This window comes from Trachurus trachurus (genome assembly GCF_905171665.1).
Source record: "Trachurus trachurus genome assembly, chromosome: 19".
Classification (NCBI taxonomy): Eukaryota; Metazoa; Chordata; class Actinopteri; order Carangiformes; family Carangidae; genus Trachurus; species Trachurus trachurus.
The window spans coordinates 7,814,045-7,840,322 of record NC_139913.1 but is presented as its reverse complement, the minus strand read 5'-3'; the positions used below and the strand labels follow the sequence as shown (position 1 = coordinate 7,840,322).

The 26,278-nt window shown below is 39.7% G+C and overlaps 3 protein-coding genes across 5 annotated transcripts; 2 read left to right on the top strand and 1 right to left on the bottom strand.

Annotated features, from left to right (window-relative positions):
• Nucleotides 1-15,637: 15,637 nt before the first annotated feature.
• On the bottom strand, nt 15,638-20,050 carry fbxl15 (F-box and leucine-rich repeat protein 15). 3 transcript variants are annotated; one of them, XM_083994635.1, is made up of 6 exons: nt 19,687-20,050; nt 19,207-19,378; nt 18,682-18,844; nt 17,213-17,715; nt 16,894-17,112; nt 15,638-16,732 (listed from the first exon to the last, which is right to left on the bottom strand). In XM_083994635.1, exons 2-5 carry the CDS (start codon nt 19,230-19,232, stop codon nt 16,923-16,925), a joined length of 882 nt encoding a protein of 293 aa, XP_083850761.1. In that variant the 5' UTR covers nt 19,233-19,378; nt 19,687-20,050; the 3' UTR covers nt 15,638-16,732; nt 16,894-16,922. The 3 variants fall into 3 exon arrangements, with proteins under 3 accessions (XP_083850761.1, XP_083850760.1, XP_083850762.1); XM_083994634.1 differs by lacking the exon at nt 19,687-20,050 and having other exon boundaries at nt 19,207-19,483; XM_083994636.1 differs by lacking the exon at nt 19,687-20,050 and having other exon boundaries at nt 15,664-16,732; nt 18,682-18,841; nt 19,207-19,483.
• Nucleotides 20,051-20,488: 438 nt separating this feature from the next.
• Nucleotides 20,489-22,393, top strand: gpx9 (glutathione peroxidase 9). Its single transcript, XM_083994965.1, has 5 exons — nt 20,489-20,700; nt 20,819-20,912; nt 21,733-21,863; nt 21,972-22,102; nt 22,184-22,393. Exons 1-5 carry the CDS (start codon nt 20,569-20,571, stop codon nt 22,239-22,241), a joined length of 546 nt encoding a protein of 181 aa, XP_083851091.1. The 5' UTR covers nt 20,489-20,568; the 3' UTR covers nt 22,242-22,393.
• Nucleotides 22,394-23,145: 752 nt separating this feature from the next.
• ndufb8 (NADH:ubiquinone oxidoreductase subunit B8) lies at nt 23,146-25,747 on the top strand. Its single transcript, XM_083994024.1, has 5 exons — nt 23,146-23,291; nt 23,548-23,674; nt 24,008-24,107; nt 24,664-24,819; nt 25,586-25,747. The coding sequence occupies exons 1-5, from the start codon at nt 23,201-23,203 to the stop codon at nt 25,676-25,678; spliced, it is 567 nt and encodes a 188-aa protein (XP_083850150.1). The 5' UTR covers nt 23,146-23,200; the 3' UTR covers nt 25,679-25,747.
• Nucleotides 25,748-26,278: the final 531 nt, after the last annotated feature.

Here is a 26,278-nt window from a genome sequence, read left to right as displayed (position 1 = left end):
TAGAGGAAGAGTTGCCTCAATTTTTTTTCTTTGTGCGTGTGTGTGAATAGATTGACAATCTGTGTGTAAATGTGTAATCTATAACTATAAAGCACCTTCTACAAATACAGAAAATATGTGTTATGTTTACAGATTACACATTTACACACAGATTGTCAATCTAATACAAATAACATTGAGACAGTTTTACCTCCATAGTGGACTGATCGTTCACAGTTTAAGATATCTTTGAATGTTATTCCATATTTTCCATTACACAGGCAGCTCCATTGTCAGTGACTGGCAGTGAATGACAGTGAAAATCGCAGCTCTCTCTGCCTGCCCCGGGGCCAGCACGGCCCCATTTATAGAACAAACCCCTCCCGCAGTTTGTTTATAAGCCTATTCTTTTATAATAGTATATATAAATAAGTGAAACTGTGTAATGGATCGCATTAAACAGGCAGGCATATTGAGGCAGGATTTAATTTGCATGCCAGATTAGCTTGCTATTGGTTGGGGCAGCGCCGTAGGGCAGCCTATTCATTAATAGGATCTAGTCTCTTCAAATCCATTAAGTCAATTGAACCCATACATAATCTGATTTCAGAGGCACCATGTAAATGTTGTACTGGTACGCCTGTTCTAGGACAGGCCTTTGCACTCCCTTAAGTGCAGTGCATTGGTGGTATTTGTAGAAGTGAAGTAGGGATTTCAAGCACCCCACACCTCAACCAGCCACCCCCATCCACCAAATAAAGGGGAACACATATAAAAAATCAGTAAGTGTTGTTGCATGTGTTGTTAGACTTATAATCCCCTCATCTCTAAGTGATGAAAGTGATTTAGCCCCTTAATCTAAACTATTATTATTATCCTAACAAGAGAACCAGCTGAACTCGATGCTTCCTGAGTTTGTCTGCCATCAGTAGCATGTGGATGAGAAGAGCTTTTTTCATTCTCTTATACCTGGCTGTCACTGAGGATGGAGGACTTGTTCTGTTACTGTGATACTAACAACACAACAGCTGGATCATAAATAGTGTATAGGACAGGTTGTCGTTATCTCCCTCCTTAATTATATGAGATGACATTAACAAACTGCCAAAAAAAGACCAACTGTCTATCACAAAGACTAAATAAATGAGTGAGGAAATTCAAGCAAATCCATCTCCAGACGAGAAGTACCGTACCGGTATTGAAAGATTCTGCGAAAACGACAACTGCAACTAGTTAGGCAAAGATTGTGGTTACTCTCAGCAGAGTTTCTCTCCTTCGGTTCACTCTCACCAATCACAGTGAAGCATTCGGCTGTTTGGTACCAGACTTTTCTCTGCCTTGGGGGGGTTTACAGTATTAACTCAACCCAGAGCTAAAAGGAGAGTAAATATTGGCTTTATTATATTTATCAGAGGTATCAGATACATAGCTGAATAAATACCTGTACACCTCTGTATCTGCTGGATATGTAAATAGGCAACTGTTTGGGACAGTAAAGCATCCCACAGCACAAGTACTGTCACTTTTGAGTCATTTGGGGGAAAAAAAGAAGGTATCTTATATCATAGCAATTATTTTGGCACTACAAAAAATTTGGGATTTCCGCCACACTGTGGGAAAATCGGTGAGCATCATGGATTACAGTTAGTTGTTCCTGAACATTTTGTAGCTGTAAGTATTTGATCCTTCTCAGGCAAAGCTCCAGGCACAAGGCTAAATTAACTACATTAGGGATTATGGCGTGCAGAATACTTATTTACATACAAAATGCTTACAATATAGTCATCATGTTTATAGCGTCGATTTCAATATGAAGCCCAGAGGCAAAAAAAAAAAAAAGATCTGTTTGTTTTGTGCAAACATCTTAAACGCTGCATTCAGAGATCATCACGTTAACAAACACACGGGCGGAAGCGGGCGGCGGAGGGGGAGGTGGGTCAAGATGACCTAAATCCTTGTTTGTGAGGCTGGCTGGTCAGAGCTGAGGAGGGGAACACTGCTGGAGGCACTCGCAAGACAAGGCCCAACATAGTCCAGGTCATGGCTGACTGACCCAACTAGCCCCAGATTTACACACTGTACACACCCCAGCATCTGGGCCAACAGGGAGCTACACATGCATGCACACACACACACACACAGACATATTCACACTCACGAGTAACTCACAGATACACACACATATCCACACTGTAGATGTGAAGAGAGGACAGGGACTCACCATGGGGAAATCTATACAGTTTATAATTGGGGGAGGCTACTGAAGGAAGAAGAGAACCATAACAAATCTACACAAGGGTGCATGAGGCTAAATAGACCTGAATATCTGGAAGGAGACTCAAAAAGTGGGACCATTTCAGGAAAGAGGATACAATAAATACATCTGGAGCCGTGCCATCCAGTCCTCCTCAGTAAGTTTTTGTTTGTATGTTTGTTACAGTAATCCTTGAGTGTTTTCATATCTATTTTTGGGAAATACTTTCACAAGGAAGTAGCCTCTGCTTTCACCTAAAACGTCCAAAAATCCTGTTTATTGGCATGAAGGAGGAAGTAAAGTAAGCTACATAATTGGCTGGTTTTAGGTACAGTAAATACTGTAAAATAATAAATAAAGACTCACAGTAGGGGGGCAGTTAACTACCCGTCACCTGAAGATTTAAAGACTTTATTTACAATCCCTTAACTGTACCACCCTTTTTTCTATGTCAGAGGATTTGTCACCTCTGCTGTGAGGTTTTCCTGCTTTTCCAAACACACAATGGGGGAAAAATTAAATCCTTGGAGGAGGATTTAGACACTTATATAACTCCCCAATTATAAAGTTTTTTTTTCCTTATTCCTTCAAGAAGCCTCAGTGCCCTCCCTTCTGTTTATATGACTCACAAATATCTAATACTGAACTGTGTATAATGCCAGTATGCCCACATGACTGCAGAAAAGGCTCTTTTGCTTTCTGCCCGACTGAGTCAGGCATAATGGGAGGCTTGAAAAGCTGCGAGCTTAAACCAGCGCAGTCTTGACAAAGCCTTGGTGGCTTGCTGGGAGACTGTGCATCCTAGGAAGTTGCCAAAAAACTAATTTTCAAGAGCACTCAGCATGGTCTTAAAGCTATCTAATGGAACCCCACCCAGACTGGACGTTAAATACCTCACTCCTGCATGGGCAATTTGCTGACAATGATGAAGGAAATGACTATAAAGGCTTCTATACTTTAATTTAAGAAAGAAAAATGAAAAATGCTGAAAAAAAGTGTACTGTATGTTGTAAGAGCTGCTATCAATTCATTGCTCTATCAATGTGAGCTGCTACAAATGTTGTTTTAATGCGACCATAACAAAATGGGTATCCCAGAGATAGAAACCATTGAAAAACCAAGAGGAGTAACCAGTAATAAAAGTTCTCATGCTGCACCACGCATAGATGATATGTCCAAAAGTATATATACATCAACATCACAGATACGCAATCGTGGAACATATAATTCCCACACTATGGGCATTAATATGTAGCCTCTGCACTCTTCCTGGCTGCACGCACAAGGGAAACAGTGAGATTGGGCTCTGATGTTGGGAGATAAAACCTGATGTGCAGATGGCATCCCAATTCACCCCAAAGGTGCTGGGTGGAGTTAAGGTCAGAAAGTTTTGTTTTTCTCCAAACCAAAGTCTGTTTGATTTATATGACAGAGGCAACCAGGAAATACTCGTATGAGCAGCAAAGACCTGCAGATATTTGGTGTTTTGCGTTCAACCAGACTTTATTTTGATTGACTTGTTAACTAACTTTGCTGCTCTACTCTCCATCACACTAAGGAAAATAATTATTATTATTATTGTTAGCACAGGTGCTGTCAGGGTGGAACAGAAAACAGCCTTCACACACTGTTGCCAACCAAACTAAATCGCAGGTTAAGACCTTATTACATGATGATGAGTCATAAACATCTCAAAGTAAAGACGTTTGTTTAACTTCAAAGAGCTTAAGTTGTCAAAATGTCCCATATGTGACCAAAAAATGTGAGAAGAAACAGAAAAACACCAACTAACTAAACACATTTACTTCCTGTACTTCAGTACATTTTTGAGGTATAGCCTATTACTTGAATACTCATATCATACACTCATATTCTCTATATTGTCTTTATTGTCTATAAAAAAAATTGTTACACATTATATAAATATATATTCAATAACAAATAATTACAAAGTTTTCTGTAATAAGAAGAAATGTCCGTCTACTTATAAATAAGCACATACCTAACAAATATCCAAGCAGACTAAAGTAGAGGTAAACCTGATCCTGGTCGAGGTATCTTGTAAGAAGAATGCCTGGTATTTTCCTTGGTTCTCTTACAAGGCATATTTTATGATAAACCACAATGACGCCAAGTCATCAAGAGCCCCCAGTCCCCTTTGACCCCCCCTTATACCTGATGGCCTCAAACCTCCCCTTCTCCTCATCTTAAATTTCAACCCACCTTGATGTACCTGTTTGTGTGTCAGTGGGTGGTCTGGTTGGTTGGTACTAAAACAAACTCCCTTCCCCTCCCCCCCTCACGCTGGCAGATCCCGGCATAGAGTACCAGTTTATCCGATTTCAGGAAACGGCTAAAGCTGCCCGCTTGTTTAGCAGTTTATGTCCTCGGTATGAAAGAGGTAGAAAAGGATCGAGGGTGGGCACATGGGGAGGAGGGGATCATTCAGCAGAAAAGTCCCCTGGCCAGGCCTCAGGACCACCTAACCTGTGGCTTCTATTCCTGACCCATTAGTGTGTGTGTGGGAGGGGGGATATTACCTTTTCGCCGACAGTGCTTCCCCATATTCCCTGACCCCACAGAGACATTACAGTGGGCAAATATAAAGCAGGGCTTCATGAAGCCCGAGCTTATCTGGGCTCTGAAAGTATGTGAGACATGCCTGGGAACAAAAGGCCGTCTCTCAGCCTGGTAGCGGGCCAAGAGGATCTCTTTCAGCAGCCACAGATTGCCCTGTGTTTTCTTAATTGACAGACCCCGGCCACGTTTGATAGAAATGACATGCAGCTGGCAGGGAGCCTCGGCCTTCCAGGTAGACCACCTTTCAGCAGGAAAATTGTCCTCAATCTACTTCATAAAGAAGTTCGATGGAGGTCTTCTCAACCTGCGTCATAAACATACTGTGCTGCGGCGGGGTCATCTCACTGAGGATTACACCTGCGTGGGAAAAGTTGGCAATTTCAGAGTGTGTGGCTTTCAGCTCTCCATCTACACCTACTGATCACTTTGTTGACAATTACCTCCCAAGGAATATTTGAAAAAAAAAAATTTTAAACAACATCTGTTAGTCCACAGACTAGAGCTGTCATTGGGAAGTGTTTTATTAGTCTAAATATGACCTTAATGCCACTCGCTACCCATTTTATGCAGTACACATGTGTATTCATATTATTATTACAATTTCTATGTCTCTTTTAGACATCTATGCATCACTTCCTACAGCAGCTGTCCCATCTGTTTGTTGTCTGTACATTTTCTATACACAGTAATCCACTGGGCTACTGTGTGCACTGTCTGACTCTGAGCAGTGCTGTGGGTAAGTGAGGCTACTTAAATCTATATATTCCCATCTCCCAGTCTGAGGAAAGCATGTCCTCAGCTGGCCAGACACAGTAGTGCACCCTCTACTATTTTTTTTCCTCTGTCAATCAAACTTCAGAGATGTTAACAGAACGTTATCTGTGCTCATATTTCAACTAAATGTGCAATTAAAATGAAAAGCAATTTCATTTAAGAGCGATATGATAATACTCACTAACTGAACATCTTTCTTGATAAAAACAAGTTTCCAAACGACTTTCATAACATCCTACACTTAAAATCTAAATTGCATTATGCATTTTGATGTGTTGGTCGGATTATGGAATATTTTTATTGATCTTATATTTTTACTGCTTTTAGGGTGAAATCTTCTGATTAATATTATCCACAATGCTACAGTCACATTTCTGTCTAATTCCAAGGTGTTAAATATAGATTATGTTTTCCTGCTGAAATAAAAGCATATAGGATAAGTCCTCAAAATATTCAACTGTAAAAGACTCTTTTGTTTCCATTGGAGGTTTACTTGTTTAAAAAAAACTATGAATTCTTAATTTTCTGACATACTTAGTCAGAAAAGTAGCAGGCAGATCATGTGGAGAAAGTTTTGTTTTTGTGATAAAAATGTCATTTGAAAGAGAAACTGTGCGCTGAAATAGAGCACCAGATTTAAAATGTTGCTCAGTGTAACACCCATTTGAAATAGCCTACTATTAATTACACACTATTCTATAATGAGCCCTGTTTTATGCAGTTGGGTCTACAGATAGTCACCAGTTCAGCCCCTGAAAAATGCTAATGAATCTCATTGATGTGCTAGTAATGACAAACAACAACATAAACTGCCAAAATTCCTTTGTCACATCACATATTGTCAAAATCTCTGGTGTGCATTTAGATGCTGGGCATCCAAAAGGCCTGAACTCCACAGGGAATAAAAAGGGGCCATATGGCATCCATGTCTCAAGCCCCTGTGATCCACACGGGCTGATTTCCCATCCGGTGTTGGAAAAAAAGGATTTCAGGGTGCCAAACGGTGTTGGTCCCCTGTGGATATTAGTGGGCCATGGAAGATAAGAAACTAGCCATCCCAGACATCCAGCTCCATCAGCAGATAAGAGCTGAAAGGCCCCTCAGCTCCAACTGATTCTCCACTGATCCACTGCAGGACAGATACGCTGCAACTCTACATCCTCCATCCAACACCAGGAGTTGTTTCATTTTATTTTAACTCAACTTTGTTTTATTCTACAGGATCCTGATTCATCTATGTGCGTATTTAAATTTCATGACCTTATAACACATCACAAGTAGCCTACAATTACAGGCATAAAGCAAATTGTTCTCATTATACAAAAACTCTTGACACCAGAGTTATCCATGTAGAATATTGCTAATCAAAATAAACTTTAACTCTACCATGAGCCACATAATAAGATTGTTTACATAATCATTCAAGAGCCAAAATTTCCTTTGGGTTTTCTAATATGCAGCGGTTCTCATCTTATACTGTATCTATACTGTATCCAGACCTTGGAGACCATCCTCCTCCACACATCCACAGTCCTGGTTTTGTATTACCGATTCTCAGTGGACGGCACAGCACTATCTGTTGGAAACACCTGTAGTTTATACAGACTTACACCGAGAGACAACATCCTATTATCACAGCCTGAAGGACAATATCAACAGCTGTAGATGTATTCTCCCGTATCATACAGGATTTACACCACATGATTGCATAACAGTATCAACACATGAACCCACAGTGTGTAGCTGAATGGCAGAAAGCAAGCACGGACTTCCCCACCTCCGCCAATACAATCCTATGATACAGATTATTCCATCAATCACACACACACACACAAAGTGATATTTCCTACTGCTCTGCATATAGATACACCTGCAACAAATATGTAATCTGAATTTGCATAGAGATGCAATGATGCAACAGTCAAAGGGTTTTCCAATGGGCTCTTTTCACAGCTCCACTACTTCTGCTGCTCCTTTATTTCCTGTTTTACATTATTGGACAACCTGATTAATCCAGGTGTGTCTGACCATTGTGACTACTCAGACACACCTGGATTAATCAGTTTGTCCAATAATGTAACACAGGAAGCAAAGGAGCAGCATTAAGTTCAGGAAGTAGTGGAGCTGTGCAAAGAGCCCATAGCTACCAATCCATGTCAACAACTAGGCTACTCCTTCTCATTGTAAAAACACCTTGGAGAGGAGCATGCCTGTAGTGTGAGTTACTATTTTCAGTAACGAGTAATCAAAAAAAGTTACTGTTTCCCCATTATAAAGTAAATACCATTGCTGACAATAAACTGCGCCATTACTTGTCTCAAGAAGTCCCATGTAGTTATGTAGCCTGCATCTTTTTCAGCCTATCAACTAAACGGAAGTAACTAGCCTACCTGACTAAGTAACTATAAATAATACCTACTTTTTAAAAGTAACGTGCCCAACACTGGTGAGAGTAACTAATAATATGAGAAACAGCTCACCTCAAATGACGGTCTTCTTCCAGCCCTTTTATCCAAGAAAACTCCACATTATGAAACTCCAGGCCTCTAGCTCCAAGTCGGACCGCAGTCCAAGTCGAGCTCTATCTCCGGTATTGATAGAGTTCAAGTTGTTGTAAGTTTTCACGAATTTAAGTGTCTCCAATACCATTTGCTTTTCTCTATGTTGCTCCATTTCGCCGAAGTTTGTTTCCAACAAGTTCTCAATCTCAACACTTCTTTCTTTCACCAGCTGATTTTGCTTTGGCGCTAATTTCCCAGGGTCACCGTCTGACGTAACTAACGTCATCACGTCATCGTCACGATTTCCTTTTCTTTAAAAAAAAAAGAAAGAAAGAAAAGGAAAATATATTCATTTATTGGTTAAATTTTCAACTACGCAAGCGCAATTGAATTATTTTATTTGGTTTTAAATAAAAAAAATAGTAAATAAACAAATCAAAAGATGAGAAGGGTTAGGTTAGGGTTAGGTTTTTTACAGTCTATGGTTAGGACGCCCCCTAGAGGTCGGAGGTTAATCGGCGAACTCCTGCTTATTCTCACCATGGATCTATTATAATAACCTACATCCATGGTTCTCACTAATAAATAAAAAAAGACACATTTTAAATTCAGGCTTTGCTTTATAAGTTAGACTAGGCTACCGTTAAAATCATATGACTGATATAATTTGATGCTTTGATGGGCACTGGGAAGTTTGTGTTTTGTTGTAGGGCTACTTATTAGGCTCGTTCGAGATGAACTGCGCCTCGTCTGGACGGTCGGCGAGAGCAGGCGGCAGCAGCAGGGGGTGGTGACAGAAAGCTGCAGTCAAGTCGGACAGTTTCCAGCCGCCGTCAATACAAACAGGAAGTCACCAAAGTATATATTTCTTATGCTGTACTGCAATTGTCCAATAAATAACCAATATATTTCTCAGGACATAAGTTTGACTCAGTGTGAATATTTTTTTTAAGCAGTAGGCCTACAACATGAGATTCATGTAATCTAGCATTATACAACAACACATAGTGTTTGCAGTCCTAACTAAGAGCCAATCAGCTCATGATCCGGTGCGTTTCCCATCATGCCCTGAGGCGTGCAGGCGGTAGCAGTCGGTGGAGAGCAACTGCGGCGCCTGGCTCTAAAAGCTGCGGCCGCCTTGATCTCGTGAGGTTATTGTTGCAGGCGCGTGCATGACGTCAGAGCAAGTCGGGATCAAGTCGGACACAAATCTAACCGGCATGCACTGTGCGTTGGTCACCGGCGATCGATTCTGCGCACGCCTGGCTCATCTCGAACGAGCCTATTGTCTTGTCTAAAGTAGGTACTTTATGTGTTTTTCTGAGCTTTCCCTTTAATGAATGTTCACAAACAGCAGGAAATCGGTTCATGCGTCAACATGTGTGTGTGCAGAGAGCTTCAACTCAGAAAACTGAATGTCAGCAAAAAGTTAGGTTTACTTTACAGTAGATAAGACTGTAAGCACCTGTCAGTTCTTCATTGGCATGAAAAATCAATACAATCTGATATTGAAATTTCACTCAAACTTCCAAATTATTGTATCATTCATTATTATTATCATTATTTTGGATATTCATCTTCTTTCTGTACTGCTATTTCAGCTTTCAGCATAACTCAAATTCCACTGGAACTGTAACATTTTGTTTCTGCTGGACATTTCACTTCTTTAACCTTTACCAAGAACAAGTCTAAAATGCTTTTTTGAAATACACCCCCTAATCTTCTCCAGGGACTGTGACAGTAAAATATTCAGAAAAGGACAGAGATATGAAAGGTCATCTGATAACTGCTGAGCAAGCAATGAAACAAGAGATTACCTAGAGAAATTTTTCAACATTGAGATTATGAAACAAATTTTGTTCTCACATTTCAGACCTGTGTTGAATGAACCCAATGCTGGCTGATGGAGCTCCTGTCATACTGTGGATCCTCCACCCAACTCTCTTTCTACTGTGGGAACTGTTTTGTCTCCTATCGGCCCATGCAATAAAAGCAAAATGGGAATTTTTTTAGGCAAAAGATGGGTCACAACCTCCCTCCCCTTCTCTACAGATGCTGGTCGGTTAATGAAGTAACAACAAATTGGGCCGCAGGCTAATTTGGAGTGGCGTTTCCTGGCCCCTCTTGGCCCATAGAGATGTGTTTCATTTTCTCTTATCAGTGATTCAGTCATGTGGATTTACGCATGGACGCCTCTGTCTCCCCCGATCGCTGTGCTAATGGAAACTTCGTTAATGTCATTAATCTACGGGCCGAGACATGTACTAAACGCGCATTTTGCTGTTTGTGCTCCATTTGTCAAATAATACTGCGAGTTTCCTTTATGCTAGAGTTTCTAGTCAGTGAAGCAACACAGCAGAAATGAGACAGGGGAGGCTTGGGTGATAGTTTGGTTTGGATTATTTAGATTTTTCAGGTGATATTAATCATTTTCTGGCTTCAAACATGAAGACTACAAATTCCATAGATACCCCCATCTGAAGACACTGGCAGCTTATAATATATAAAGTTAAAGAGTTTGTACTGTAAAACCACTGTGATCTGCATTCAGATTTGTCTTTCTTTATCTATCTACGTCCCCCTATGAAGTAGCTGCTACAGTATGAGACAGTCTGTAGCATCTTTCATTGCCCACTAAGCATAACAAGATGTGATCTGTGATTACGGCACAACGCTGAACTCTGATCTCTGCTGGCTGGAGGACACAAGTTCAACACAGTTACTCACAATTTAGCAGCCCGGATTAGATCAGAGGGCAAAATGCTCCTGCCAGGACGAATCCTCATCACGCTTGTTGTATACATATTCTCTATTAGGTAAATCAGTGTGTTTATATTGCAGGCAAATTGAGCGTAGCCACAAAAACCTGCCTCTGGGTGCTCAGAGTTGGGCAGGGACTCAAGCCTGGGTGTCAGAGAGGCTTGAGGTCAGAGCGGAGTGACTGTCATGAGAAGGGTCACCTCTTCAGTTGCACACTAACGCTTTAAAAGAATCACGACTTGTACGCCCCATGGAGTGAATCATCTTGCATTTGCAGGGATTCACAGATCACGAAGTGCCAGAATGAGACCGAAGTGCTTAGATATGCTAAACTACTCAAATGTCTCATTGAACAAGGTCTTTACCATTCACAGCTGCAGCTATACCTCCCCTATAGATTATACACTATGTGGTGATTCCCAGGGGGAAGCTACTTCTGAGGGAGCCAGGGGGTACACGGAAAGATGGTGAAGTAGTTTAGCTAATTAGAAAAACTAAAAATTAGGATAATAAAAAATATTTGTGTTGAGGAGGGAAATAGACACAGATAGGATTGCAATGGGTGTGACCTGTAGGTAACCTTGTGTAAGAAATTACATGCTGCAACCGAGAGAGCAAGAAAACTAGTTAGCAACTGAGCAATAGATGTTAAAACAGTTGAATCATCTTCTTCTACCACTTAAAACAGCAGTGGTAGGAATGGAAAGTGGAAAGTTGAGCCCCCACTTTTAAAGCATCACACAACTGTGATATTGAGACACACACATTAGATACACAACGACATAACTAAACATACAAAGGATTATAGTTCTTTATCTGCATTGTGTTGTGTTGCTACAGAGAAGCTTTTGCCGACAAATCATATTCTCAAGATGTAACGACATGTTTGTTTGGTATAAGCCCCAGCAAAATTCAGATGATACATTTTACATTTTGTAGTGAAAATGGTATTTTAATGGAAAATTATGCTTTTTGCATATCATGCAGCCTTAATTTAGTATCACATTGAAAGTTCCTACAGCTTAAGATGACCTCTTCAGTTTGCTTGTTTTGTCTGATCTGAGTTATAAAGCCAGATCATTTTCAATATGTAAAGACTTTTAACAAAGAAAAGTAGCAGAACTTCACATTTGAGAAGTTGGAATCAACTAATTTGCCATCTTGATGAATAACAGAAATTATTATGATATCACGATGCATGTATTTTTGGTTCATATTGCTTTTATACACTTACTGTTTATTTCTCTGCATTGAATCTGGGTGAGAAGTAACTTACATGACAAAATCAAAACCTTTGCTTCAATCCATCATTCATTAATAAAAGTTTATAGTGTTGTTGACACTTGGGTAAAATACAGGGCTCTTCCCAAGGAACTGGGCCAACACATTCTTCACCCAGGCAGTGAATAGTTGAGTCACTCTCTGGCTCTGATGCTCTATTCATTCAGAGCAAATGACAAAAAAATGTCTTAATGAAGAGATAAACTAAGTGTGTGGACTCACTGGCGGCAGTGGGGCCGGAGCTAGCTGACCATGTGTTTCCTGTCCAGTCTGGGGTCAGGAGCGCAGTAATTAGGAAGATGCTAATGGGTCTGACAGTTCTGAGTCCTTAGAAAGCTTGAAACGTCGCTTCAATTAGACGGCACCCTGAAGACGTCTTGTGTGGCACCGTCATTCATTCGACTCAGAGGTTGAAAACACAACTGTGCTCGGCCTGAATCCACATAATAGTGTTTTTTTTTTTTTTTTTTACTAAAGCCTCACACCCATGACTCACCTATGAACTCTAGTTTTTCATCACTAGTACATCAACACCTTCAGTTCTTTCTAAACTGAGCTTACCAGATTCTAAACATATATGTTTATTCATGCAGATTTTAAAATCCAACATTATTTCCTGCTTGGTTGATCGACATTTTTGATGGCCGCATGCTCACAAAGCCACTTTAATGTTGTCATTAGTTATGCTTCTCTGGTGGCCAAAAGATGGATCCTTAAGTCCCAGGGTCCAATAGGGTTGTATATGAATGGTTGGGGGAGATAAACTACATCAAATAAATGAACGAAAGACTCATTCACTGATGGAAGACGGAGGAGCAAAAGTCTGTTAATTAAAAATATGAAAATGAACAAAATCTCTGACACACTTTTGGGCCCATCTGAGCACAGTAATTTTCTCTCCACCTTACAGGAACTTATTTAATTAACAGGAAGCTGAAAAGTAGCCGAAACCGTTTTCTGGTTTATTTTCTTGAGCCTGATCTTTTTGTGTTTTGTTTTTTTTCCCCCTTTTTTTTCCTCAACTGAAATTAATAATTTGATTTCATATAAATGCCAAGACATATTATTCATAATTCCTTTTCACTTGGTTACTGTTTCATGACAGTCGTTCCCAAGTATTATTCATTTCTCTCGGTTTTCCAAATGAAAACACGGCCTTATTTGGAGGTTGCCTTTAAAGTAAAATTGACATTCAAGCCTCTTGTATAACGGGATGCTCAATGGCAAATGGTAGTTTACCTGTGGATGTGAAGATATGAGGTCAAGAGCTATTTAAAGGTAGAATTTTAAAACATTATAGCGTTGATGGAAAAGAGGCCTACTTTATACAAGCAGAGATATTATGTAGAACACAGTGTTTGGAGGTCGATCGAGTGTAAAGTTATGGTTATATTGGCATTTACCTGACAGGCCTTTACGTACTTAGTATCTACATATAAATGTAAGTAATATATGTTTTTCTTGTATTCAGACAACATCCTAAGCTTATGTATTTTGTTTTTCCTTTATTAAGGAAAGGTGTGTATTCTATAGACATGCTGCTATGGGGAGGAATACATGTGTGTGGGTGTGTACAAGCCTGTAAATGTCAGTTTTTATGTCCTTTCTTTTAAAGAAAAAATTGTTATATCCAAATTTTAAAGAAAAGGGAGGAACTGAATTTGTAAGAATGAAATCGGTCCAGTATGAAAGTGAAGATACTGTTTCATTTCCCTTCTGACGCAAAACCATAAAATGAACAACACATAAGACTGAGGGCAAAGATTCAACAAATGGCAACCTTAATTTTCAAAACATTCATAATTCACCCTTTTCATGCATTTGAGTGGTGTTGTGTTGTGTAGCCATTATATATGTATTTCTCATCTACGTTTATATATTGTACCCCTGTATAAAGCGCCAAAACATGTTCTACGGACAGATATAATAAAGTTTGTGCTATCTCCACCATCTGAATGTATGAGTCACAGTGTTTGGTTTATAGTTATTGTGACATGTGTACTCTATAGGACCACTATTTTTCCAATGAGCCTAACCTATCAAAATAAAGTACACAACAGAATGCAGCCTCTATTAATGTTATAAGTAACACTTGTGTGGTTTTTCATTTGAAAATATGCAAACGGCCTATATCACCTTGTTGTAATGGTTTTATTTTGAAGGATCACCGTCAGTAAGTCACTCTGTCAGAGAGGATTTTGGAAGCAGCCAGAGATTAAACTTGAATCTATGTGTTGTTTTAATAAGTACAGTATATTACATGTTGCAAGCGGGGCTAAAGCTGCATTCTGAATAAAATGCAGCCACTACATTGTTGTGCCTCGGTATAAAATGATCAGCTGCTATTGATCAATAATTTAGACAAGTGCCAGATTATTGACAAGGAGACAAAATATGTTGGGCCGGCTGTGTTTGAGAACCCCACCCCCCACCCCACCCCACCCCATCCCATACACTCAATCAGTGGAACAGAAATTGCTCCATGGTATATATAAAAACACAGCGATGTTTCTTTCCCCCCCTGCAGATCAATGCTAATTGAAGTCCTACATGATGAATGTAGCCTGAAACGTTTAACCCACTGACTGCTGAACAGCAACAAGGATGGGCCACTGAGCACTCGAGATGTTTTTATGCTGATTATTATTGTTGAAGGTGTGACTGAGAAGTTAAAGCTAATTGTTATAATTCCTTTTATGAAGCAGGGACATAAGAGCATTATCTGTTTTTGCACCGTTTGTTATTTTAAGGAGGCAAAGTCCTGGTTCCACATGGTCTTTGCTCCTAGATTCTTGTTTATTTTTGCTTAAAAACGTCAGAGAAATCTCAAATACTTTGGTTAAGTATGAGCAACTACGGCATGACGCGCCTCATGAATTGAAATTTCAAGATTTACTTTATAACTAACGACACTGTGATGTCTCCTCGGAGGCACACCGGTACAATATGATGATCAGCAGCACACAGCTAACAGAAGGAAGCCGGTCGATCCCTGAAGCCCTCCAAAGGCAACTCTCTGTTGGTGCAAAGTCGGCTTGTGGACAGCACGCAGCAGATGGGGTAAACCATGCCATCAAGTGGAAAATAGACCTGTTGTGTTGTCACAGAGACAAGTTACAATATAGTCTGCCCATCAGACCACCAGAGAGAAGAGTGAGAGGGATTTTTTAACACCTAGCTGCTGCAACAAGGGGGGACACGTGCTTTCTCACTGTGCAGTCACTGCATCAGGTGGTAACAACATCACAAAGCTTATGTTTCTCTCTACAACCTGTCAAACCGCTCGAACATTAGTCTTTTCTCAGAACCTCAAAGCAAAAGATCCATGGCCTCTTGATAAAATTGTGACAGTGGATGCTGGTAGCCTATATTTAAAAAAAAAACAGACTGTTTCCTGGATGTATAGTGTAGTTTAGATAGAAGTAATCCAGCCTCTCAAACAGACAACAGGATTAAAACAGACACATTTCCTGACTCGTTGCTGCCACCTTGTGTCACTGCTGAGCAACATCTTTGCCAGGGTTAGTAAAGCATTTGTGTCTCAATGAGATTGAGAGTGAAATCCTCTAAAAACAGCAGCTGCTTAACCCAAATCATTTGTTAACATCAGTTTTTTTTTAAACTTATTGATCAAAGTGCCATCCACCTGCAATAAAAGTAAACAAAATGTCCCAATAATCCATTACATCCCAGTACTTTTATGCGTCCTTACAGAGGAAAACTGATGGTCTTGTATTTTACAATTTAATACTTATATAATTCATATTCTGCATTACAGGGAAAACAGCATTTCAACACATGTATTTTTTTTGTTTGTTACAAAATTCCTTTCAAAGGCTTAAAGGAAAAAAGTCATCATAAATCCCTATGCCTATCTCACACATGAATTTGGTAGATGCAGATTTAAAGGTTGCTTCTTCCATACCAAAATGAATATACATTCCAAATTGCCCCATTAGTGTGTTGCTATACAGAGAGTTTTAGTTTAACAACTTCTAACACACAGGGAACTGTTGAAAAACTGTTGCCGATGAGCTGTGTGGATGATCCTGAGGAGCCAGGACATTGATTCTGGAGGACACATGGTCAGCAGTGATGGCAGGCAAAAAGTCTCAGTAGTGGAGAAAATAAAACAAATGACTAGTGGTGAGTGAGTGAAAACTGTGGGGCACTGGGTGAGGAGATGATCCTTTAAGGTGGCACACACACATGCAAAATGAAATGTTTAATTAAACTCAAACGTGTTTGAATGTTTCTAAATGAAACATAAGATAACAGTTTTGTTTTTTCACGTCATATATATATGTATATATAAAGTACCAATAAACCAATAAACCGTACTTTGGTTAAAATCGCTTTTCTAAAAACCAACATTATTTCATCAAAAAGAAAAAGTGCAGCCATATCTTTTGGATACGAGGCAGCAGTTCTTCAAAGTACATGGCTTTCTTCAGTCATTTACAGATGTGGCGTTATTTTCAGTCCCGCCTTTAATATGAATCTTTGATTTTTTTTTTTTTTTTTGTCCTCATTATTTAGCTGCACAATCGTGAGTGCAATGTCCATGTGATGCAGCTGCGAGTGACTGCTGTTATGAAGACACCTGTAATGAAAAGAGGTAAATGTTTACAACTGATTGATTGTCACTGATATTATCTGTTTATTCTAGTGATAAATTTCCTGCTGTTGAGTTCTGACCCCGTGGGTTCTGGATATAAATTTGTCATGAGCTGGTAAAGTAGATATATTGCTGATATCACCCACCTGTGTTGGGCAGATAGATGTCCCTTTGGTTATATCTGCAGATTGATAAAGGGAGCGAACCCCAGCACATCCTGAAGCAGCACCAGAGCCCTCTGTAAGGGCGGCTCGACGTCTATCACAACGTTGCGCTTCCGTAGAGGATCGAGACTGCACTCCGTCACGTTGTGGCAGTGATTCACCTTCAGGGACTGCAGCTTTGGGCAGTACTCTGCAAGAGTCCTGTGAGCACAGCATGCGCAGGATATTACGGACGGCTGCACGTGAGGTGATGCGTGTCAAAGTTAGTTGGATTGCATTTGAAAAACAACATATACTGTACCTGATGGACTGGTTTCTGACCCTCAGGCAGCCTGTCAGGTCCAGCTGCTCCAGGCCCCTGCAGTTCTTGGCCACCTCCTCCACCGACTCATCGGTGACGTTGGCGTTGACCGCCAGAGATAGAGACCTCAACTTCGAACACTTCTTGGCCAGGTAGCAGATGGCGTCGTCCTTGAGCTGGCGGCAGGCGGTGAGGTCGATCGACTGCAGCCCCCCGCAGTGGTCAGCCAGGCTGCGCAGGGACAGGCTGTCCACCCACTCGCAGTGCGCCAGGCCGAGGTGCTGGAGGTGCGTGCAGCTCAAGGACACGGCCACCAGGGAGTGGCGGGTGAGCCAAGCACACCCGCTCATGTCCACTCTCTGCAGATGCTGGTTCTGGCCGAAAACTGGCAGCAGCTCCTTGTCTGTCACCCAGTCTGAACAGTTCTGAAGCGACAGGCTCTGGAGAACCTTGTTGTCCTTTAACATGGAGCAAAATGCTTCCTTGGGAATACATGGTCCAATCTGTGATATCACACGGCAGATGGCAGAATTCATCACATTATTGCAAATATCATGGCTGTCAGTACATATGTATACAGTGGGGAAAATTAGTATTTGATCCCCTGCTGATTTTTGCCTTCATTTCACTTGATCAAAAGAAAATTAATTCATCGTCTTTATTATTTCTGGATTTTTTTGTTGATATTCTGTCTCTCTCTGTTAAAATAAACATACCATAAAAACTATAGGCTGTCTATTTCTTTGTGGGGGAGTAAACTTACAAAATCAGTAGGGGATCAAATCCTTATTTTCCCAGTGTACATAAACACACACATATGATGACTGATGGAATATATATATATATATATATATATGATTTCTATGGAAAAAAAACACATTTTATCTTTAAACGTCTATATATTTCTTCTTGCCTTCTATAGATACTATCATGTTATAACTTGTATATGTATAATACAAGTTATAACATGATAGTATAGTATCTATAGAAGTCATAGTCACATAGTCAAGTCAAAGTCAAGTTAGTTAGAAGTCAAGTTAAAGAACTTCTTCGTTCTTCTTACTCACTAATATGTCCTACGATGGGTTTTTTTCTTACTGTGAAGGATGTGTGCATGTGTTCTATGTATTATGATGGTATTTAACTGTATTCTTACTGTGATGGATGTGTGCAATGTAGCGGCCTGGCCCCAAGACGAGTTTCCCTTCACGGGACAATAGGCTATATCTTAACTTTAACTTACTATTATTGCATTATTATAATACTATTGTATGTAGGAGTTTATTTGAGTGTTATACTTAATCCACACATCTGTTTCCTGCCCCTTATGGAGGTCCAGGTCAGGTTAATTAATGTGTTATATTGCAGATGATTAGAATAATAACTGTAATTCATCGATTACTGTTAGCCTTGTTTTCCATTACTGCATTGCATTATACAAGAACAACTTGGACTTAAAAACAACTTACCGGGGACAGATCAAAGGTCCTGCAGTTGGCCAGGTACACCTGGATGAGGCTGTGGAACTGCTTGCTCACCCTCTGCAGGCTGACCAGGTGCTGCAGCGGCAAATAGCATAAAATGTGCGGAACCAGCACATCTTCCCAAGGCAGGTCCAGTAGATGACATCTGCTGAACAAAATGCAAATGCACAACCTCTGCGTTTTTACACAGCTGAACTTTGACACTGCATGCATGCAATGGTTTATGATGCGGGGTTTAACAGAAAACAATTACATGTTAGCTTTTCTTTTTTTGGCTTTGACTGGCACTTTAACAACGCAGCGGATACATTACATTAGCAGGCATTTTATATCCGACTCGCCACGGTGATACATGAGCCGAAGTCAGCTGCCACAAATAAATGGGACAGATCCATTGCTCAGGGACTTGGATGTTGTTGCTATCGCTGTTAGCAGAGGAGCTAACCTACCGGGGGCCACCGATCCAGCTGTTTATTAATTAAACACACTCCGTTTTAAAAGGACACTTACGTTCGCGTCTTGTCTTCTTCATCCATTATGAGCTCAGTATATTATACAGAGTCTTTCAGGACGTATTGTTGAGAACATAAACGCAAAAGCAACGTATCTCCCATTAGCATCTTGCAGGCGTTTGAGGTGTTGTCCAAAACCCAATGCTGCCTTCAGGTACTGTCGGGAGAATCTGAGAAAATTCAGGAAAAGCACAGCGCTGTCAATTTGACAACATGTAGGCTAATGTTGTTTTGCTAAATTACAAGATAGGCTAATAGTAAGATAACTCACACATAACATACATTTACAAATACCACACCCTAAAATAAAAGTGTTATAAGACAAAAAGATACAATGACTGATAGCCTACTCAACTGCCTGAAAGTTAGGCTACAATAGAGGATGGTAACTAAATTTCGCCTTTAAACAAAACAAAAACATTTTTGTACAACAAAAAATAAAATAAACAAACAACAACAACAACAAAAAAGAACATACGAACTGATGCGAAATGATGTTATCACTGCTTTGTGGTCTAATTATTGTCCCATTAATTGCGTTGGCAGGCCTAAAGTAGACAAATTATAAACCACTTGAGTTGAATAGTGATGAATAAAACCCAAATTCCAGCAAAAGTGCGACTTAAGCACGTCTAAAACTCTAGTCAAGTCTAATATTATCAAGGATGGGAGCGTTAACGGTGAACAAGTGAACGCAGCAGTTCTAATTTTCCGGGTATACGTCAATGATCACGTTAAAGGCAATTTACATATTAGTCTTCCAGAAGGATTAACATAAAATAACTCTTTTATGTATCATGGAGACCTTCTGTTACAACAATAGATGTAAATTTGCAAACATTGTTGGTTTCCTAATGATTTTTTAAAACTCTAAAACTTTTTAATCTTTGTTGACACCAGTAAATAGATCATAATAGCTGGTGAATTTTGCAGAGATCATGAAAGGTCAGTGCTGTAACTTTAAGCCATGGTTTAACTACAAAATATAAATCATTATTTTGTATAAAGAAACAGGGGTGTATTCCTATAGGCTACATTAGATTAGACGTTTTGTATGTCAGTTGTGTGGAGAATTTTTTTGCAGCAAAATAATGCAGGAAATGTCATGTTTATCTTGAATAATTTCCAAATCCCAATCAACTGTCACCATTTTAACTACTACTCTTCCTGGTGTACATGTGTTGAAACAACTGACCACCCTGCCAGCTCACCTCTGCCCACAGGAACAATGTGATCAGTCATGCTGAACAATTGCTGACCCATGAGTTATGTCTCGGTGAATGAGATGAGCCAACAGGATAGCTGAGTGAATACTCATTCTTGACTGACTACAGTCCCTTACACAAGCTAGAGTACCAGCATGGAGAATAAATCAGTCTATGATTTCTCTGCTGAGACCCTGGATGGACAGCCGGTTCCGCTCGGTAGCTACAGGGGGAAGGTGCTTCTCATCGTCAATGTTGCCACCTTCTGAGGGTCAACAATAGAGGAGGTAATAATCGGGGAGAGCACCTGATTGATTGCATCCTGATCATATAATCTCATAACACATAACCCGTGCTGTCATTTTTATTGGAGGCATTTTGATTTTGTGTTCCATGCTTCCTCAGTACCACCGACTGAATGCACTGATGGAAATGTTTGGTGACCTCGGCTTTACCGTCTTGGGCTTCTCCTGCAACCAGTTTGGTCTTCAGTCACCTGGTAGGTATATAGGCTACACTGAGGCCTCTGACACACACGTGACTGTACATTGACCTGCTGGTATCTGGAGAAACACTGGACCGTTGCAGCAGTTCCACCAAAAAGTTTGTGCTCTTCATTTGTGATCTTTGGAACTAAAGTATATACAGTAGGTAAACTAGATCCACCTGCAGTAGCAAAGAGTTGTTTATGTGATGAAACAGCAGGAGTCTCTTGAGTCTCAAGCCAATTTTCTACATTATATTTGAAGTATATACTGACACTTTTCTTTTGAGAACGATTTTGAATACCTTTATAAGTGAATGTATTTACACTGATGCTTTTATGTGAACTTAAAAGAATAGTTCACCCAAAATTCAAATTGCACTCATTATCTACTCACCCTCATGTCGACTAAGGGCTGGGAGAAGTTTCAGAGTTATCCGTGGCTTCTCTGGGTTGGAACAATTTCTCATGTTGAGGCTTCAATACAAGACGGACATTACATACGAGCAGCATGGAGGTATTTGGATGTTTTTTGGTGTGTCTTTTTGTTACGAAGACAGTTGGTATCCATTTGCAACCGTTATATTGACATGCACTGCTACGCCGAGACCCAGAGAAGCTATAGATAACTCTGAAACTTCTCCCAGCCCTTAGTCGACATGAGGGTGAGTAGAAAATGAGTGAAATTTCAATTTTGATAATTCCTTTAAGCATCTGAACACCTGGTTTACAAGCTCACGTGCATTTAACAAGTTGTATGCTATCACGTAACCATTATAGTTTTTGTTATACAACACGTGAGTAAAAACTTTATTTCACTTTTATTTTTTGACAGAGGTCAATCATGAAACCCTCAACATTCTCAAGTATGTGAGACCTGGTGGAGGGTTTGTGCCAAAGTTTCCTGTCTTTGCCAAGGTTGAGGTGAATGGATTGAATGAGGAGCCTCTATTCACCTTTTTAAAGGTAGCGTGTTTTATTTATTAGACTGATGGATGATATTTTGGGTCACATTGCATTTTTTTTGTCATCAGAAATGCAGCTGTTGCAACTCAACTTTCTGTTTCACCCCAGGAATCTTTGCCCTTTGTGAACCCTGTGATTGGAGATATGAAGAAATTCTACTGGTCACCGCTCAATGTCAATGACATTCGGTGGAATTTCGAGAGGTTTCTCATTGGAGCAGATGGCATACCCTTCAAAAGGTAACGTTATGGACCAAAAAAATCAAAAGACACTCCATTTTGGGTATAGCCATAATTCCTCTGTTTTCCTTTTTCCTGCAGGTATGACCTTCACTGCCCCATGGAGAAAGTGGAGCAGGACATAGCAGAACTTTTGTGATTGAGTCTCTTCAGTGTACCACTGGTGGCAGAGTGACGATCCCCCAGAAAATGCACGTGTGCACCTGAGCTGGATCTGATGCGGAGAAGAACAGGACTCGGAGCTTCAGTGCATTCACTCTGAGAAACGTTCCCTTCAGCCACGGGAGGAGTTTTCACTAATGAGATGGGATCTTATCCTCAAAATAAATAAAAGACTGTAAAAGTATAACCATCAAGTAGTTGTGGTTTTTGTTGTCACACCTGATATTAATATATCATTGTAGCATATTAAAAACCTTTACTTAAGTAGAGGTGTCATTTAAAGTCCTTAATTCAAAATCCTACTAAAAAGTTTATCAACAAATGTTCTTAAAAGATCCAAATATCAACCAACCCAGGGGTCAGCATCCTTCAAGAGGTCAAAAGAAAAATCTGAGGGGTACTGAGATGAATAACTGGAGAAATGAGACAAAAAGACAAATCAGAATACACTAAGCTGTAATCATGCTCTCACTTTTCTTCCATTGTTTCTTGTGTAATGTTTGAAATAAAGTCACACGAGAGATCTGACTTGTTTACACTGCTAATGCATCTTGTAGCCTAATGATAATCTTTTCAAATTCATTATTTGAAATGCTTATCCATTTTTTTTCACTGGAGCACATAAAATTTAAGGAGTGCAATTAGAAAATGTATAGGGGCGCACAATGTAAATCAACTTGCAAAGCAAATATTCACATTTCCTTTTCTTTCATGATCCTCACACACATTGGCCTGTCACCTGTAATAACAGATTACAAATTCCCCCAAATACAAAAAACCCAGCAAATGTAGGCTATGTTATCCATTATTCACACTTAATACAAACGCGTATGATAGGACAATCAAAATAAAATTGGTCCTTATGTCGACCCGTACTTTCACTCTTGCGCATGCGCATTTCTTCCTCTGTCAGACGGCAGCAGCCAGCCAGTAAACATGGCTGGTGTTGGTTTCCGACAGTTGGCCTTAGCTGTGTCTAAGGCGAGAGGGCCCGGTGTTTCAGCTCTTCTTTCGGGAAGCAGAGCAGGTCTGCAGAGTGTAATCATTTTTTAGTGCGTGGCGTGATTAATATATGTGGAGAAGTGTGTCAAAATTAAAGTTTACAGCCTCGAGTGGACGTAACCTTGACATGCTAATGCTAGCTTGTTGTGCGATACTCTGAATGAGAGTTGAAGCGGCCAGAATAACATTGTTGTTTCTCCGTTTTATTCGCGTTAAGATTTCTCAACTAAGACTTATTAATTCACATGTGTACTAAATATAATGTATTTGTGTTTTTTCAGCCTCTGGTGTGTCAAAGGATGGTCTGCCCGGTCCATTCCCGACGACCCCAGAGGAGAAAGCCGCTGCTGCAAAGAAGTACAGCATGAGGGTTGAGGACTATGAACCGTATGCTGACAAAGGAGAGGGGTGAGCTTTATATTTGGAAAAAGTCTGTCATGCATGGTAATCGGTGCCACTAGCAAAAAGGCAATGTGTACAGGATGCACTGCTGCAGCATTAAGGATGGTGGTAGTGTAGGAAAATATAGCAGATTGGCAGCCATCATATCATCCACCTGATATGCTGACATGATAAGATTATGTGACTGAGTTAGTCTATAATGTGCTATACTGTGTTGGGTGTGTAAGGTATGTGACCTATAATTAGATGAAACTGGCACAGACCTGCTCCACCACCATGAGCAACCTGTTCCTTTAATTATTGTAAAGGTAATCATTTGCTGTCGTTATGTCTTTGTAGATATGGTGACTATCCAAAGCTGCCAGATAGATCTCAGCATGAGAGAGACCCTTGGTATAAGTGGGACCATCCTGACCTGAGGAGGAACTGGGGAGAGCCGGTAAGATACTGATGACTTTATTCATCACTGCTGAGATTATTCATTTTAGCACAGCACAACGTATTTTACGTATTTTTCATATGTACATTTCTTATGTACATAAACAACGCCATATTCTAGACAACAACTGCAGAAGGGTCCTTGCATCGAGGTGGTAATGGGTGCAGGCCATGCGTTGTTGTTGTTGTATATGATCAGTGATAAGTAATAAGTAGAAGAAAAAACTCAAATTTGCAACATGTAATCTGTGAAATGTGTCAGTTTTCAACATGGGCATGTGTTTCCTCTTGCCCACTCTGTCATGTTTCTCTGAAGTTTGTCAGCAATAAACTTAAACTCTCAAATGTTAATAATGGTACTTGCTTCAAATATCCACAGTCAGCCAGACAGTATCAGTCCTCTGTACTATAATATTGCTGAGAGTGCTTGAATTCACAGAAGCGTTGTTTTCTCTACATAAGGCAGGACCACTGTAGAATGATCATTTATTTCAAAATAAATGGATGTTACAGTATGACGGCTCTTTAATCAGCGATTGCTCTCTCTATGTGTTTAGATGCACTGGAATTTCGACATGTTCATCAGGAACCGTGTGGATACATCTCCCAGCCCTGTGTCGTGGTCCACAATGTGCAAGCATCTGTTTGGTTTCCTTGGCCTCATGCTGGCCCTGTTCTACCTTGGGGAGAAGATGCCAGCCTACCAACCTGTTGTAAGTACAGATCAAGGCCTCAAGCGCACCATGCTGGCTTGGGAAACTATTAAAATAGGATTTGGGCCACACAAAAATAGCTGAAAGCATCTAAATAGCTTGCTCTTTTTCCTTTTTTAGTCCTAAGATTATATGCTTTCTTTTTCTTTTTACCTTCTCTGTGTTTTTTGGTCATTCAAGTTCTGAACTGTGAGTAATCAAATAAACTATGAGAAAAATGTAGAATAAGTTGAATCTTCAATTTGTTAATATGGAAATGCAGTGTGTATAGTATTTCTAAAGGTTCATACTTTTACTATACAGCTGTGTTATTATACAAGTGATGATACTGCTATGTTGTTGTACTTTTTTGTGCATGTGTGCAGCAGTAGGAGCCGTTCACAAAATGTTTTTAGATATAGCAGAATATTCAGTGGGTAGGAAATATCATTCCTTTGTTTCTCAGTTTCTGCAAGTATTTCAAAACATAGACTTACAAAGTTTTCCAGACATCATGGAAAACTGAACCGATGGAGTGTGATTGATAACAAAATGGCTATTTGGGAGGTAGTTATTTCCTGCAAGTTGGAGAATTTCCATGATAAACTTTCGGGACACCTGTACATCTGTTTAGTTAGTATGTGGTTACAATGCCAGGATGATTTTTAAAATAAAAAACTGTTAAGTGAACATGTGTTGAATAATTTGAGTATTTATCGTATCAACAGAGAAAATGTTTAGTTTTGAAAGATATTTTTTTCATTAATGCATGTCTTTTATTTCCCAGGCTCCTAAACAGTATCCCTACAACAACCTGTACTTGGAGAAAGGAGGTGACCCTGAGAAACAACCAGAGGAAGTCAAAAATTACGAAATCTAACCATTGAAAACTGGTTCTACTTGTGTATATACTATATTTCCCTGTCAAGAATAAAAACTAATGTTAACAGTTAAATTGTTCGGAGTGTCTGTTTCTTTTTTGTATGTGGAAGTAATATAAAGAGTTTCTGACCTCTCACAGATAAGTGTGAAAGCCCATTTCTGCCACTTGATGGGAAAAAAAGTAAATGCTGTAACTCAAAATGAGATACTTTATTATATTTTTGACTTAATATCTCATTATTTTGAGAAAGCAATACAAACATATTATTTTAAGAAAGTATTTCATTATTTTGAGAAAGTACCTCATTATTTTGACTTGGTATTTCATTTTGAGAGAGTATTTAAAAAAATAATGAGATACTAACTAATTATTTTGAGAATTGATCTCAGTATGTTGACTAAATAATGTTATGACATTATTTTGAGAAAGTATCTCATTATTTTTTGACGTAGTATCTCATTTTGAGAATGTATCTCAATGAGATACTAACGCATTATTTTGAGTTATTAGAAAGAAAGAAATGGGCTTCCACAGATAAGATAGCTTCACTACAGGTAGTTTTATCTTTGGTGGGGTTAAGCTGCGGCACGGGGGTTA